The sequence below is a fragment of the Sebastes fasciatus genome, chromosome 15 (assembly GCF_043250625.1).
Source record: "Sebastes fasciatus isolate fSebFas1 chromosome 15, fSebFas1.pri, whole genome shotgun sequence".
NCBI classification, from domain to species: Eukaryota; Metazoa; Chordata; class Actinopteri; order Perciformes; family Sebastidae; genus Sebastes; species Sebastes fasciatus.
This window is the reverse complement of record NC_133809.1, coordinates 17,787,678-17,804,414: the sequence shown is the minus strand read 5'-3', so window position 1 is coordinate 17,804,414 and position 16,737 is coordinate 17,787,678. Positions and strand designations below refer to the sequence as shown.

General features: G+C 41.8%; 1 protein-coding gene across 2 annotated transcripts in view; it reads left to right on the top strand.

Annotated features, from left to right (window-relative positions):
* Positions 1-16,737, top strand: part of kif26ab (kinesin family member 26Ab) — a 75,934-nt gene that overhangs the window by 458 nt on the left and 58,739 nt on the right. Inside the window, exons 1-2 of one of the 2 annotated variants that reach the window (XM_074660306.1) lie at positions 2,195-2,475; positions 3,128-3,346. In XM_074660306.1, the coding sequence (XP_074516407.1) occupies positions 2,407-2,475; positions 3,128-3,346 (288 nt within the window). In that variant the 5' untranslated portion in view covers positions 2,195-2,406. Of the gene's footprint in view, positions 1-2,194; positions 2,476-3,127; positions 3,347-16,737 lie in introns of those variants that run through there. The other variant, XM_074660305.1, reaches the window with a different exon arrangement.

Genomic DNA, 16,737 nt, shown 5'->3' with positions numbered 1-16,737 from the left:
TCTTATTGAACACTTATTGCAAAATTGTGCTGCGAATCAAAGCGTCTTTGCCAGCGATGAACTTTTATTCTCTTAAATATCGCTGTGCGTAAAAGCGAATGACCAAAATGTCTCCAAAAAGGTTTGACAGAATCATAGAAACTTAACACCTCTTAACACCCAGTCGATTTAAATGGGGTTAATAACTTTAAAATGACAATATAAATATATTTTGACCATTTTTTACTTTTCAATTCACCCCTTTACATCGTCTATACTGTTTGACTTGCACCAACAAAACCAAAGCAAATTCCTAGTATATACCTCCAACACCTGGCAATAAACACGATTCTGATTCTGATTCTGATTCTGATTCTGATTCTATAATGTGGAATGAGTTGTACAACCAGGAGACAAAAGACTGAGGGTTTCCCCTAAATGGGTCGTTTGAGGGCAGGAAAAAAAAAAGACAAAGTGTCTCAGAACATGCGGCCACTGTCGCTTACATCACCCACATGAAATATTTAAAGTTTACCAATTAAATATTTAACCTTGGTGCCTCCACCCTTCCAGTTTGAGAGATGCTGTTCTGTGTTTCTGCCAGAGGATGGCGCCAGACACCAACAGTGCTGCGTCTGGAGGGAGGCAACATGTTGCTGAAACTGAGCGACCACATCTATCCTATGTGATTCTATTATAAAGGGTCGCCAGATAGACCTATTAATCCACACATAACTGGCATTAAAGGAGCGTAAAGCATCTACCTTTTACTATGGTAAAAATGTGGTAATGTGGAATTCAGCCAACACAGTGAACAATATGAAAATGATATCAGTCTTGTGATCTTATTGGAGGGTACAGTCATAATTTTCTGAAAATATCGTGGAGTTTTCTAGCAGTGGTACTTGCTTTCTCTTGAACCCTAGTATAAAATCCTGTTGTGCGGACTAACACTTAAAATCCAAATGGAGATCCTGAAGTTTCCAAAAAATACCTAAAGATTTCAGGCAGAATTTTGGAGAAATGTGTATAAAATGATGAGACATATACAGTATTTCCATTTCATGGAATAATGAAGCCATTGACTATTTCACTTAGTGTGAGCATCATATGGCTTCAATGAAGAGCTGGAAAAAAGCTGATACAGTCAGATCATGTGATTTTATCAGACGGTGTGGAATAAGATGATTTCACAGCCTTAGAGCAAGAGGAACTATTTTATGGGTATCTACCTTTTACTATGGTAAAATGTGGTAATGTGGAATTCAGCCAACACAGTAAACAATATGAAAATGATGTCAGTCTTGTGATCTCATTGGAGAGGTACAGTCATCATTTTCTGAAAATATCATGGAGTTTTCTAATAGTGGTACTTGCTTTCTCTTGAACCCTATAGTATAAACTCCTGTTGTGCGGACTAACACTTAAAATCCAAATGGAGATCCTGAAGTTTCCAAAAAAAACCTAGGCAGGGAAATGTTTATAAAATGATGCGTCTATAATATTTCCATTTCATGAAATGATGAAGCCAATGAATATTTCACTTAGTGTGAGCATCATATGGCTTTAATGAAGAGCTGGAAAAAAGCTGATACAGTCAGAACATGTGTTCCTGTCAGACAGTAAGATGATTTCCCAGTCTTAGAGCAAGAGGAACTATTTGATGGGGTTAAACTAGTAGACTTATACATCACTGTTCACCACACAGACACCTCAGAGTGGTCTATGGTATAATAACAGCTCTGAACCATCCTCCTGAGACCCAGCCTATTGACATGTGTCCTCTGTAGTGGACATTTTGTCCACATGCATATCCTCTTACTCTTTTGACCTACTCTATCAACCCCTGTTGTATTGTAAAGAGGACATTATGGGCTTTCCAATGATATGGCACGTGTTTTTTTTTTTTTAATCAATTTGAATGTATTCTTGGTTTAATATCACTCTACAGACTCTAGTCTTTTCACACTGAAATAGTCCTGTAGTCCACTATACAGTGGATAATAAAAATAAAGTTTAACAAGCCTAAATTGTTAAGATTTTTTTTTAACCCTAAAAAGGAAGGAAATCACAAAAAAAAGGAATTGGAGGACACTTTTTTAAACTCGGTTCCCAGGAGGATATAGTCTTCCATCAACATGCGGAGGAAAGTTTTCTTTAGCCCTCCCACTCCAGGAGTAACACCTCCCACCTCCTGCGCACCTCCTGTGCCAAAACTCCTCCTCTGTAAACTTATGGCACAACTCACCAGTTGCTTTCGACCAGCAGCTACTGGTCCAGTACAATGTGACAGATGACTGGTAACCCTCAGTCAGCTCTCCAGACCAGCCTATATGGATCTGCACTGCGTTTTTTTTCCAACTTGTGAGTTTTGGTGTTTCTTGAAGACGCTTCTCTCCTGAAGGTGTATAGCCTTGATCCGGGAGAATGAGCTCATTTTGGGGCAATTCAGCTCCTGATGGAGATGGAGGGGACCTTAACAACCGCACGTTCACTGTAAGTGTCTCACTGCACACGATTAGGTGTATGAATAGGAATCATGCAGGTTGTTGTACCTATGATAGCAGCACAACCTGCATGTCGTTGGTGCGCGCTTTGGACAGGTGCTCTGTGTTCAAACTGGTCGTCAAGGTACAAACAAAACAGTTTCTGGAGGTGTGACCTGTTGTCATTCCTACAATCAAAGTTAACCAAACTTTTAATCTATGTAGAAAAAATGGATACAATTGACATTGAAGTTTTAAACTGCTGACATCATATTACATATAATTTCTTTATTTAGTTTTTTTATTTATTTATTATTACTATTATTTTTTATTTACTTATTTTTCTGTTTTGTTTTTGGTCCTTTCCTTTTTTTTAAACTTTTTTTTTAATTTACATTTTTAATATTTTTGAAAAAATGTTTTTAGTTCTTGTTTGGTATATGTTTAATTTATGTTGCTATTGGATTTAATTCATTTATATGTATAAATGTAATTGTTTATGAAATTAACTCTGCTTATTTAATGGTGCAGTAATATAGTTAAAGGGACGGGGGGGTGTATAATTTGTTTATACAACTATTTATTCGATTTTGTAAAGAATACCAATAAAAAGACTTTGAGCAAAAAAAAAAGTTAACCAAACTTTTCCCCTCATGCTGAAGGTGGAGGGATGTCCGAGCGGAGAGTCTCCGGTGACCCCCAGGAAGAGGCTTCACTCTGCGGAGGACGCTCGATGCAGCAGCCGGCCTCCACCCGAGGGCGCCGGGTCGGTTTCCATCTCCGAGTCGGAGGAGAAGGGAGGCTTCTGCCTGCAATGTCAAAAGAAAGTCACAGAGCTGAAGAAGCAGGCGCTAGCCCTGGCAGACCAAAACTCACTCAAGGTTGGTTTAATCACTTTTTTCACACTCTTTTTTAAGCCAATTTAATTTTCAAATTCAAACTATTTTTGCAGTTATTCACACATTAAAGTTTGAAATCACCCGAGCTGCTTTGCTATTTTACAGTATTTCTTTTTTAAAATCAGTCAAATCAGGTTAAAAACACTAAACATGTGAGCTATACTGTAGATGCACTCAGAGAGCAGTAATAGGGAACTCAGCTTCCTCTCAGTCTGAGCTGCTGTAACATTTCTGTGGCACTGCTGATGTCTTTTGGCCTTCCTCGCCCACCTGCACCTGCTCTTAAAGCTCATATCTACGGACAATGCAATTCGAGCCTCTCTATGGTTTATAATTGAACCAAGAACGCTCCCACAATCCACTTGTAAAGTTGTTTATTGCATGTTTGACTTCAAATGCCGGCCTTGAATGTGAAAATGGAAGCTTTTGAGACTTTGAAAGTGGCCCATTGTTTGGCTAAACAATGCTTATCTCTTTATTTTGCTGTTGGGTGTGTGTGTGTGTGTGTGTGTGTGTGTGTGTGTGTGTGTGGGTTGGGGGGGGGGTCGGTGGAGTTGAAATGCTGCTCACGTTGGAGACTGAGGAGGAAGTTAAGTCCCAGTCGACCTTCGCTGTGCATTGAAAGTGTTCCTGTATGGCTGCTCCCACAATTCCCACCGCTGTTAAATATAGGCCCAGAGACTGCTGTTGTTGTGGCGGGCCGGGTCTGCCCTCGGGTTGGTTCTCCTTTGTTGTCCCGTTTTAGAGAGAGAGAGAGAGTCCCAAAGTCGGATTGGATTACACCTCTTCAAGGTTCACCCCAAATCCCACAGCGCCCGATGTTCATACGGGAACAGGTAGACAAGGGGGGCATTTCTGAAACACCTGGGCTCTCTGTTTGAGACATCTGCATGTGTGGTCTAATCTTTGTTCTGAGCATATCAGATCTATGTTCAGGTATCAGGTAAGTCCACCCTGTAAACACATTACCCCTAACTGCCATTATCTGCCATGGGAACTGACCTCCCCTTTTTACTGTGGGACCCTCCAGCAGTATAGTGGCCTTCACCAGGTGCTCTGTGTTGTAGAGAGAGATGGGAGCAGCCCCCTTTCCCCCCTGTTTTGCTCTTGTTGATGGCTAAATTGGGCCTTAATTCCGGGGTGACAAACAGTGATGGCAGGGTGCTCTTATTGTACCGGGGTTATGGTATGGAAGGATAATAAACCCATTGTCTTTGTGAGTTGGAGCTGCCCACCTGTTGGGCCTCTTAGGATGGACGCGGTTATGGGTGATCGCTTCCAAATTGCTTCCTCCGTGGAGGGAAGGGGTCAACAGGGCGGCTCAGGTGGTCTGTTGATGTGTCTGGGATCACGGTACCTGCTATAGGGTTCGGCCTGCAGTGTTGTGTCTGTGGCTGCCATGGGAAAAACGAGAGCGGAGAGTGTTTACCCGAGGTCGCACTTCCCCTCCCTCCCCATCCGCCTGCTGTCCCGTTTTTGTGAAGAGGAAGTCGGCCTGGTCCCCAGACATCCCTCTCTCCCTCACTCTGCCTGCAGACTTATTGTTTGAATACAGTAGTAGAGGCCACTGGATACAAATTCAAGGAAGAGTGTTTTGGGTCGAGTGAATGTGCTTTTCGACATGAAAACTACAAGAGGGAAAGTTCACTGAAGCCTCCCAGACAGCTTTTGTGTTTTCCTGTTTGGGTCTAGAGGAACTAGGTTACACTATGTCCTGCAAGTGTTCAAATATAGGGGGAGGTAAAGGCCTTTTTCCTCCACACTGGCAGCCATTAGAAAACTCCGGATGACAAATTATTTCTTTATGTGTTCACATCCACTGGCAGCAATTAAATACTTTTCATGCTTCCTGACTCTAAGTGCCTGCTTCATTTCAAGAGCAACAGTGCACATGGTCTCGTGTTTGACGACTTTTTGCAACTATTTAAACTGCACATGCAACTACATTGCCCTTTATGCACTTAATTTGCAATGATTTTCTAATTATAAATATTCTATGACATTGTGTTGAAGGGCTCAACCCCAAATTAACTTTGCTGAAATTACGTCCTTGAGCTACCACCCTTAAGTTTCAGCTGCCATGGCACATTTTTGTTATTCAGACAGCAGATGATTAAAAAAACCCTGGGAAAAAATGCCCTTTGCTAAAAGGACAGGCAGAGAGAGCAGAGACACTGACAACCTCCAGACGGGATGTAATCGAGGGAATTCACCTATTTAATTTGCATAATTAAAACCTACAGTCAGGAATAACTTCAGTAGAGAATAGCAGACAGTCTGGATTCAATAATTGTAGACTGTGCTTATTGTGGCTGGACACAGTGGCTGTGTTAGGTATGATATAAAGAAAGACGATCACTTCAAACTCAGCTTCAAAGAAACCAATTAGCTTTTTACTGTAATCAGAGGCTCTGGATTAGATCCAAGCTCAGCTCATAAATGCTAACTGTTCTGTGCTTTATGTAAGCCTCTGACCTGACAGGGATACTTCATGTTTAGGTTGTGTGTGTGCTGATGAGATGAAATGAGAGCAAAGTGTTTTTTGTGCCCGTGTCATCGACCATCTCATGAAAAAGTTAAGAGAGTGTCATTGACAACAATAGGCGATTAGGTTCGTATGGAGCCAGCAGCCTGGAGTCACTGTGACCTGTAAGGACTATAATTCCTCGCCCACGGCCAGGCTGCAGCAGCTCAGGCCCCTCAGTCACAGTTTAGACAGGAGCTCTGTCACTTGATACCTGTTTTCTGAAAGGCTAACCATAATTGTATTCGCTGATCCATGAGAGAGATGACATTCAGGGAGAACGGGAGCCCAGGAAGACTGTTGATGAAATATGCATCATTGCTAAGGCTCAAAGAATATCTGAAGTTGTACAAAAATATTTTGGGAACTACGCTTTCTTGCGAAGATCGATGTCTGTGTAGTTAATATGGAGCTGGGGCCAGCAGCTAGTTATCTTAGATTAGCATAGAAACAGAAAAATGGGGGAAATGGCTACAGTAGCCAAGCTCTGTCCAAAGTAACAAAACACGCCTACTAGCACCTCTAAAGCGCCAGCCCGTTCTCATTCCCAAGGCGTCAAATACTAAGGCTTAATCACGGCCATCGGTGTTCAGTACCACCGCACAAGGCACCCCTTTGCGCCGGTATGAAACGCTCTGGGTGCTCCATTAACTACAATGTAAACCCATCCGCGGAAATAGTAAACGCTACGAGAAAGTGCACCGGGAGAGTGGTGACGTAGTTTAAAGAGAGAAAAGAGACACACCGGGTAGGCGGGAGAGGAGCTGGATGGGTTCAACAAACACAAGGCTTTCATCCAGCAGATCAGCTGTTTGTTCATGTCCCATGTTCACAACATTCAGTGTCATTTTCACTGTACAAACATAGTAGTTTTAAGCCTAACCATGTAGTTATTTCCTAAACCTAACTTTAGTGGTTTTGTTGCCTAATCCAAGGGTAACTATAGTGGTTTTGATGCCAAAAGTAAAGTAAAGTGACACCCAGGGGTGTGACAAAGTGGCCGTATGTGACGAGTTGGGATGAGAATGTGTTGAAAACTGAGTAATTGGCACACGTTATCTTATTTGTTTAATGCATACAAAAATAGCATGTTGCGGTCATCTATTTCTTGGTCAGGCGCAGCCACTTCCTGGATTAACACAGCAACACGCAAGGCTAGCTGTTTCCCCCTGTGTTCCAGTCTTTGTGCTAAGCTGAAGCTTCATATTTAGCATACAGACAAGAGAGTGGTATCAATCTTCTCATCTAATTCTCTTCAAGAAAACGAAAAAGCTAATGTCAAACTATTCTTTTAAGATTTCAGCTGAGAATACGCGTTTGTTGCCCTCAAAGGCTGATTATAATGTATGTATTTTTTAAGGCTTTTAGAAATTCTTAGAAAAGAAAATGTTGTCGACTAATCAATTAGTTGATTTAATTGACAGATCTGTAAAACTGAGTTTCTCCACAAAGAATCACACAAAAGCAACACTTTAAATCTTGTGTTTACCAGAGATGTGCTCATAAGTGTATTGGAAATAAGTCATTCAGCATGAAAAAAGCCTAAAAAATCTTAGTCGACTAAGACCAAAAGACTGATTAGTAGACTAACAGACTAAGAGGGGGCAGCCCATGTATTTTACTGATAAAGCTAAAAGTTGGAACATGTAAATATATAAAGTCTTTTCCATTTTCAAGCCATATTCCAGAGCAGACACAGTGGGGTTTGGTATGTTGCAGAGGCTGCAGGTCAGCGATAAAGTCAGCAGTGCTAACACCCGCTCATAAATACTGAGGCCTATGAATAAACAAGCAGTCTTGGACCTTGTGAGCTTCACTAACACACTGACTGATTAACAGAGAACGTCCTGCAGGGCTGTGAGGGCTCGAACATTTGGATTAAGTTGAGCCGTCGGAGGTTGAGGTCAGTTGCAGCCAGGCCTCACCTTTCTGGTGACCTTTGCCCTCTGGATATGAGGAAACTGCATTTAGGACCGGGTCACTATGGAGATGAAGGTGTAATGAAGTTAAATCTTGGTGACAGAGAGTGAGCCAAGCCAGCTAATCATGAATACCGTGCACTGCTGATGTATGCACCATGTGTCCAAGCCTATTATGGATGGTGTGTACGAGTGTGACTATGAATGTGGCTGCAGGAATTAATTTGTACCGTGAGGCCTTTTGCCAGTTTTTTCATGTCGAATTCATAAATTATGGGACCAGTAATTCTCACAAACGACTCATTTGGATTCATGTTTGATTTGTTTCTGCTTTGTTCCTCATTTGACCCTTAATCCACTTTACATGCAGAGCTATTAGCGAATCCATGTAAATGTAACAAATTAGATTTTGTTTCCCAAAGCAGTGAAGAAAGGAAATTAATCATCTACGCCATGCAAAAAATGTCTCCCAGCCAAAAAGTCAGGGACGTTGTGCATTCGGAGTTTGTTTGACTTAGTGTGAAATAAACACTTATCTCTACACAGCCATTTGTGTGTGTGCTGTGTGCTTGTTTTTCTTGCCCACTTATGGATTTGTATAGCTGTCAAAAAAAGAAGTGGGGCAGAGTGTTCGGTTGCCATGGCCAAGGAGCCAGCAGGAACATTGCTTTGTTGATAATGTTACTGTGCACAGAGGAGTGTGTGAGAGAAATGGAAAGAGAGAGAGAGAAGAAGAAGTAGTGGTGAATGGCTGCAGGTCTACCTGGCTACTGTTTCTCAGGCGAGTTACTTCTCCTTTGTTGACTGACCTCTGACCTTTCTGTCAGCTCTCCCAGTCTTTATGGTGGGTTAGAGTTTCAGGGGGCCGACCTGGGCTGGAACAGGTGTACGCTGCCAGGTTCGCTGCAGGAGGGCAGACGACAGGACAGAGTGACTGGCAGACGGATGGAGGGATGGATAGAAAAAAAGGACTGTGTGAAAAACCCCTCCGGTTGTGAAACTTGAGCTAACGTAGAGTTAAAACAGAGCATGACCATATTATTCTATTCACCTCTAAGCACCTGTGCCCCTGGGGCTCTCTGTGATGTGTGCGTTGCGTGCCTGCCTGCTCAGCAGTGCGTGCACTCCGGAGAGCGTGGGAGGAGATGAGAGACGGGAGAACAGAGGAGACTCGGGGCTGAGCCGTCCCCTCGCCTCATCCCTGCGTGCAGTGTGACTTCTGCTTTATGGCATGTGGCTGTATTAAACCGCAGAGCAATAATCTGGTGTCAAGTGGTGCAGAGACCATAGACATCAGTCATGGTGCTACCGTGCTGTAGTGTGTCTGTGAGCCTCAGCAGCATGCAGCTGTTCACTGCTAGTTCACCCCAAGTCTCCACAGCTTCATTCAGTCACTCCTTCAGCTGTCCGACTCCTCTTCATGTCACACATTTGCAAGCATTGTCTACACGTCTTGGTCAAGATACTTACAGTTTTTCTCGATTGTTTACACACATTTTCTGAAAGCATGCCTCATACTCTCAGAACTCTACACACAAATCAAAAAACACACACACAATGGGCAAAACCCCTCAATTCTCCTGCAAAATTAAACTTTACATTCAAAACAATGTTATTTCTTCTCAAAATGGTATTTTGTTTTCAAATGACACACACAAACCATCATATGAATAGACATTTATAAGAACCAGTTGAACACTGATGTGCTCAATGTAAAACACTATGATGAATGGAAAACACTTCTTCTCCATTCATCATAATGACTTAGGCCTTTTTTTTGTTCAGTGTTACACTTACTACAGACAGTACATACATAAGTGTGTTGTAAAATATTTTAGAATATTGTTTTTATACTCAGAATACACAAATACACGGTAACAAATATATTTTATTTTCCCCACAAAAACAATGTACACAGTGTACATCCCAACCAACACAAAGTTGCACATACAGTGGTCTACATACAAAACAACAGAGGAATTTACTGAAAAAAAACGAAAAAAAAAACTATGCTGCATCCTCTCTTCTGTTTCGGTCTGGCCACAGCACCTCATCCACATCACAAGCAATGTTTGCCCTTTTATGCTAAAGTTCTGATTGCTAATTGTAACACTGTGTGACAGGTGTTTGCCCATGTGATGAGTCAGTGTGCATAGTAGGGCAATTGACTTTAGAATTTTGAATGACAGTGTGTTCCTTGTGAAAACGAGATTTTCTTCATGAAAATTGTGCCAAATGCAGAGAATTGTGTGTAGTGTTTTGAAAAAAGTGTGTTTTAGAACTGCAATTTGAGTGTAAAGCAGGAATTGTGCTTGTAGTTTAGCAGAATTGGTTCAGGGGGTTGGTGCATGAGTTACATGTTGTGGTCATTGTGTGTCAAGTACCAGTATTTGTGTGTAAACAATTGAGAAAAACTGTAACTGAGAATGTGTATTTAGATTAGATCCTGATGGGCAGGTTAGCACCTTGCATGGCAGCCTCTGCCATCAGTGTATGAATGTGTGTGTGAATATCGACATGTAGTGTAAAGCTCTTTGAGTGCTCGGAAAACTAGAAAGGCGCTATATAAATGCAAGTCCATATACCATTTATTTATTGAATTACCCGAAAAGCATGAAATGACCTATATCGAGATAGAAGAATTAGGCTATATCGCCCAGCCCTAACATAAAACCTGGCATCAAATGTCTGGTTAGATTCATAATCTTATTAATGTTTTCTTTCATTAGACAGTTCTTGATTTAAAATTTTACACAATTTCTTTTTTTTGAATTATTTGCCCTCTTTTGTCACATGAAAAAAGGCTTTTGTAGAAAAAGTTGGTTGTATTTCTCAAAGTAAAGTATAAAAAAAACTATCATTTGGCAGGCTAGTTGTATGAAACTCAGTTATCTATTGCCAGTAGTATTAAGAATTATATAAGGACAACACCAAGCTGTACTTGCTATACAGTATTACAGTACAGTGGACACAGTAGCATAGACTGAAAGGACTCAGTTGGTTAACCTGCAGGAATTTCATTGTCCTGGAAGAGAATTCCTTCATCTCCTTTACTTTCCAGCCTTTCTCTCCACCTGGAAGCTGCACATTGCAGCCCCGATGCTTTAAATGTGGAGAGTGGAACAACTCCGTCAGTAGTTAAGGGAGCGTAAAGAGTTTCTCATTCACTTCCCTGCCTCCAGATTTTCACAGCTGGTTCCGCTTTTCAAAGTAGCTGACTTTCGCTCGCCAGAAACCTTTTTTTCCCCCTAACCTTCAGGCAGCTCTGGAATGAAGGCCACATCTTCACCATGTCTGCTGCAGTTTCACTTTACATCTTTAATTTGGTGAGCTAAAAGTGAATTGACCCACAGTTGTTGCTGCCCAGTCCGCTACTTATCGCAATTGCAAGGGTAAATTGCTCCGAGGCAGAGTGCAGGAAATGGGTTCAGGGTGCGCAGATGCAAGGGTTGATGGGACTGGATGGAAGCTGAGCTGCAGTAAGTCTGATGCTCATCGGATTTCATCAGGCGGACAGTGAGGGAATCTGGATGAGGAGGATGAGGAATTCTCCACCTGGAATAACTGCCATTCCTTACGTCTGCACTCGGCTGCTGGCTGCTCAGAGGAGCAGATCCACGGCGGGCGAGATGAAACAGGAGCTGACTGAGGCTCCTCAGCAGATGCCCACACTAACACACACACACACACACTCACACACAGGCACGTGCACATAGGTAAACTCATACGTGAGCTCAGACACGCACACACAGAGGCACAGAGTTTACCTGAATGTGTCCTCCTCTGGCCATCTGGCCCTTTCTGGTGCGGCTGCATGCCACTGTAATGTCTACAGAGAGCCGTCCAGATGTTCCCTTAGTTACCTGTCAAGGTGAGAAGAGCTATTTAGCTGCTTAGACCTGGGAATTTACTCTGCTGCCTTCAGTTATTGTAAAGGTTGCAGTGCCTCTCTCATTCACTAAAGTCAAATGTGTAAAGTTGACCTATTATCTTTAACAGCTATTCAGTAAAGACGTTCGATCAAAGTGTGTGACTTGGACCAGCTGCACAATTAGCTTATAATGAGATGATGAGAAAGCAATAAGCTACCAGAGGCTTCACGCATGGTAGAGCGGGTTAATGTGCTAAAAAGGAAATTCAGAGCATATCTATTGCTTCCGCACGGCTCTCAACATGGCGGCTGGCAGCTAACAGCGCTAACAGTGGAAAAAACGGAAACAGTGCTGACAGAGCTAACGGTGGTTATCTGAGGGGGACCTGGCGGGTGAGCCCTACGCTTCCTTGATGACTCCGTCGGTCAGGACGGCGTTATCAGCTGTAACCGCCGTACGAGCGTAGTGCATAACGCCGGCCGTGAGCAAGCCAGTGGGGCACGCTCACATTCACTAACATGCATTAAAAGCCATGTGCGGCCGGCCTGTAAAAGAACAGAGAAGCACAGATTGTAACCAAACGGAAACCTCCGGTGCTGAAAAATGAAGCCAATGTGGAAGTGCCAAAAACTGCAGTTCTTCGAATGGCCACTTGAGGCTGGCTCCAAAAGTCAATCCCCATAGACCCCGATGTTAAAATTACCAACTTTACAGCAGAAATAAACACGCTTACAGTCTGGTACCGTACCATCTTTACATAGACAATACTTGTTTGCTGCTAAATCTCTGTAAATGTTGGCCTGAAGTGGCCTGTTTCATGTAGAAATAGATGTATTCTTAACAAAGAAATGGGACCACATTATTATGATTAAAAAAGAATATCAATATGTCTGTTAAATATTAAGTTATAGACAGGAGACAGTTGGCTTAGCTTAGTTTAGCTTAGTTTAGCTTAGCGTAAAGACTAGCGCAGGGAGAAACCGCTAACGTTAGCCTGGCTCTGTCAAATGGTAAACAATAAATAACTCATAGTTTTTACACTTTTTTTTGTACAAATTATACAAAAAACAAGTTAATTTGTGAGCATTAAATGTGCTGGTAGGCACCTTTTAATGCTCACAAATTGAAATGAAAACATCTTTCACAAAATGCCAAGGAAAGTACGATTTTATTACTATTTACGAAAAAATGCGCAAATGTGTTATGTGTGGTCATTTTGAATCAGTGCAATAATATTTAAAGTACCTGTTCACAGGTGTATATTATTTACTGAGTATTTTAAGTCAGGCAATCAAAAACTGAGGCCTGGTTTTGTTTTATTAGCGACCTTTTCACAGAATTCCTTGAATCAAAGCACCAGGTAATGCTGAGATTGTGACAAACAACACCTATATTCTTAAGCTGTTTTCCCATTGTTGGCGTATTTGAAGAATGATTGCCATGCATAATAGCTCTTGTCTGAATGGGTTTGCTGCTGTTTGGTGAAGGATCATGTGTTACAATGAGCCAGACTGAAATGAAACAATGGATGTGCTGTCTGGGCTGACAGGGCGATGTGTTACAGCACCGCACAGGTCTGCAGAGCATGAGAACGGAGCAACAAAGGCTCAAATGTCAATGAGCAAAGGACACAAATGCAACAAGAAGTGTAACCGGTGGGAATTAATCACTTTGACTTGTTAATTTAAGGCGAGCCGTCTGTGTGTGTTATTCTGAGTATGTGCGTAGGCTATGTAAATTTGTTTTATGCAATCTCAGGGCTTCTACTTCCCGGCTCAATATGTCATGGCGAAGTGAGACATGCATGATCCAGGCAGACTGAAGTCCATTATTGAGTCTGATTCAGAGTATTGGAAAAACATAGTTGTTGAGATAAATTTTCAAGACGGTACACAGACACCGAGGAGCACTGAGTTGGAGGTAATCTCCTGCTGGCTCCATAAAACGCGCTCAATTGACAGCAGGCCTTGTGGTAGCAGACAAATCGCCTGGCTTATAGCAATGTGCTGAAAGAGAATGCCAGCGCTGTGTGTCCTTGCCAAGATGGATATGCAGACAGCAAACTCCGGGCTGTTTGGGCGTGGCTCCCGTGCTCACAGCAAACAGTGGATCAGTGGAGTATGGTGCCTTAGTTGGACTCGACATCACCTTGTTTGTTCTCCTCTTTGGCAGATAATGGAGCTTCTACTACTTCTCACCTGCCAGCTCAGATGATGGCGGCAGCAAGTGTTAGAAGCATATTTATAAAAATGAAATGTCTGATCAGTGTTTACTAGGAATGAGCAATCCCTTCTCTGAACAACAATTGTCAAAGTGCCAGGAGCAAGGCCCTTAAGGAGTTTGCTTTTTGCAAGAAATGTAATTGTTTTCCTACTTACATGAAGTGAAATAAACTAAACGATGACTGATATACAGTATTTTTGCATGCAGTTTGAAGAGACAATATGACATATAGGAATGGGTAATATTGTTGAAATTGCATTAAAGGACCAGTGTGTAACAATTAGGGGATCTACTGGCAGAAATGGAATATAATAACAATGTTTTCTTTAGTGTATAATCACCATTACCTTAGAATGAGCCGTTTATATCTACATATGGAGCAGGTCCTCTTCACAGAGCCGGCTGACATGTTTCTACAGTAGCCTAACAGACAAATCACTGTGTTAACTTTTCCTGCTTAAGCCGGCGTCTATGACATTACTCGCTCTGGAGTTAAGATGGGGCTAGTCGCGTTTTCACGTCGGCCACCGTAGTTCTTCTACACGCATGGCACACAGGAGATGCTGCAATCTGCAACCTCACCACTAGATGCTGCCAGATCTTGCACACTGTACCTTTAATTAGCCAAATGTATTATATTTGCACTATTGATGCATACAATAATTACAGACAATTAGCAAATTATGACAAAGTTATTACCACCTCATAAAGCTGATATGGTGATATGTGTTAGCAGATAGTGGCTTATTTGCAAATCAAGCAGACATGTAGGAATATTAGCATTCGTTTTGAGTCGTGTTTATGGTCACCTGCCAGATGTAAGTCAACTATTCACTCTCCTTTTAGCTCAATTTTGTTCTCCACCAACTCCTGGAAGAAATACCATTTAGTGGCTAAATACAAGTACAATTGCAAAGCTTGTAACCCTGGTAAGCTAACTCACCATCATCACAGATAATGATGGAATCTATACGATGCAAGGTAGTGAAATGCACTTTCTCTCTATTGTGTACTTGTTAGCAAGTATTTTTTCTCAACAATCACATTTTTTGTTCAGAACTACTCGATACAATTGAATGTTTCTTACTTGTGGAGCCTCTCAGTGACCAACAGTAGTAAACTGTGCAGCTGCTGTGTGAGTGCACCAGTCTGCTTTCATGTCGTATTTCTATATATACATATATATATGTCTAGGTGACCGTATGCATGCGTCTCTGTGTTATTCTATTTGTGTTTGTGTAATAGTAGATGGATTGTGATGGGTTGTGTTGTGATTGGTAGATGGGTTGTGTTAACCCGTCCTACTGGGCTCCCCAGCTACGCGTTGGGCCATTCTTTATTGTCAGGAGCTCATTCTGATACGTATATAGTGCTCCATAAATCCTGGCGCAGTGTGAAAATGCCAGTCAAAGTTCACGCTGCTCATGTTCATTTCATGCTTGAGCGTCCAGCTCCGTGAGCCAGGATGAGTGTGTGTGTATTGATGATGTGTGAATGTGCGTGTAAGTACCAGAGGAAAAAGAAAAGAGACGAAGCACATTCAGAGTCCCTCCATCCTTTCCACTTTGCCGCAGAAGTCATCCATCTTTCTGAACTTAACTGCGACCAATTTATGATTGCATTATTACAGTCGGTGTTTTATCCTCATTCCAACAGGAAAGGCCTGGTGGTGGTCTGGTTAATGGAGAAGGTGATGGAGAAGGTGACTGGCCAGTGCCATTACTCTGGTACTCGGTGGGCTTAGCTTTAGGGGGAATATGATGAGATAAGCTCTCTTTAGCTTTGATATTAACCCTGCTGTTTTTGGACTTTCTCTTGGTTTGGTGCTTCTTAAATCATTAGGTAACATCCCACATATACGGTTAAACTATAGTTCACTCAGTTATTAAGTTAATTATTGGCCTGTATATAGAGTGATACAGGGATGACGTATTTTTGTAGGCCAAGCAGGAAGTCAGCATCGCCCTGGGTTCCCTCGACAAAAAAACAATGGGATCTTTCCATTGGGTTTTGGAATATTGCAGAAAACAGTTACAAGTTTTGTTCAGCAGGATAATCTTCACAAATGAACACCACTTTTATGATTTTTGAAGCGTGAATGCAATCGCCAGAAGTAAAAAGCTAACGTTAGGCTTTAAACAAACTACACCAAGGTTGCATGAACGCAAATGTAAACAACAAGGCTGTAAAGGTGGACGTGTCAGCGTGATGACGTTTTGTAGTCTCATTTAGCCACTTGTTAGCAACCGCCTTTTTAAAGACGCACAGAGGCTTCAACATTCACAAGTGGGATACTTATTGATGTATTTTATATGATAGAACAAAACTTCAAAATCTCGTGTAGCACTTTATTGTTTTATCTAATAAATATCCGAAACCTCCGATTTGCACCAAAACATGTATCCTTTCTCTAGGGAGAAGGAGCAGAAGAAAAGAAAGTGTGTGTTTCAGTCTTCATTATTCTTTCATTATGGAATGACTTGACTTAGCAATTTGCCTGCTGACATTTGAAAGGAAATAGCATAGCAATGCATTCTACAAAATGGCAGCGAAGTTGCTTTTAATCCCATGGAAAACTGTGTCGCTGAGTTTCTCAATAGGCGGAACACCGAAAAGGTCAACCTCAGCTGTATGGATTTTCATAATGGATTTTCACTGGAAAGAAGTCAATCAAGATACAGTAGCAGTGTTGTTTCTCTGTGATTGGCAGGTGAGGTCTTTTTCTCAGATTTTTCTTTTTTGCATTTTCGGGAAAATGCTGGAGAAGCTTCTAAAGCAGCGAGGGCTGAGATACATTGTGCTTGACTTAACTTTATTATAAAAGAGAAAGAGATT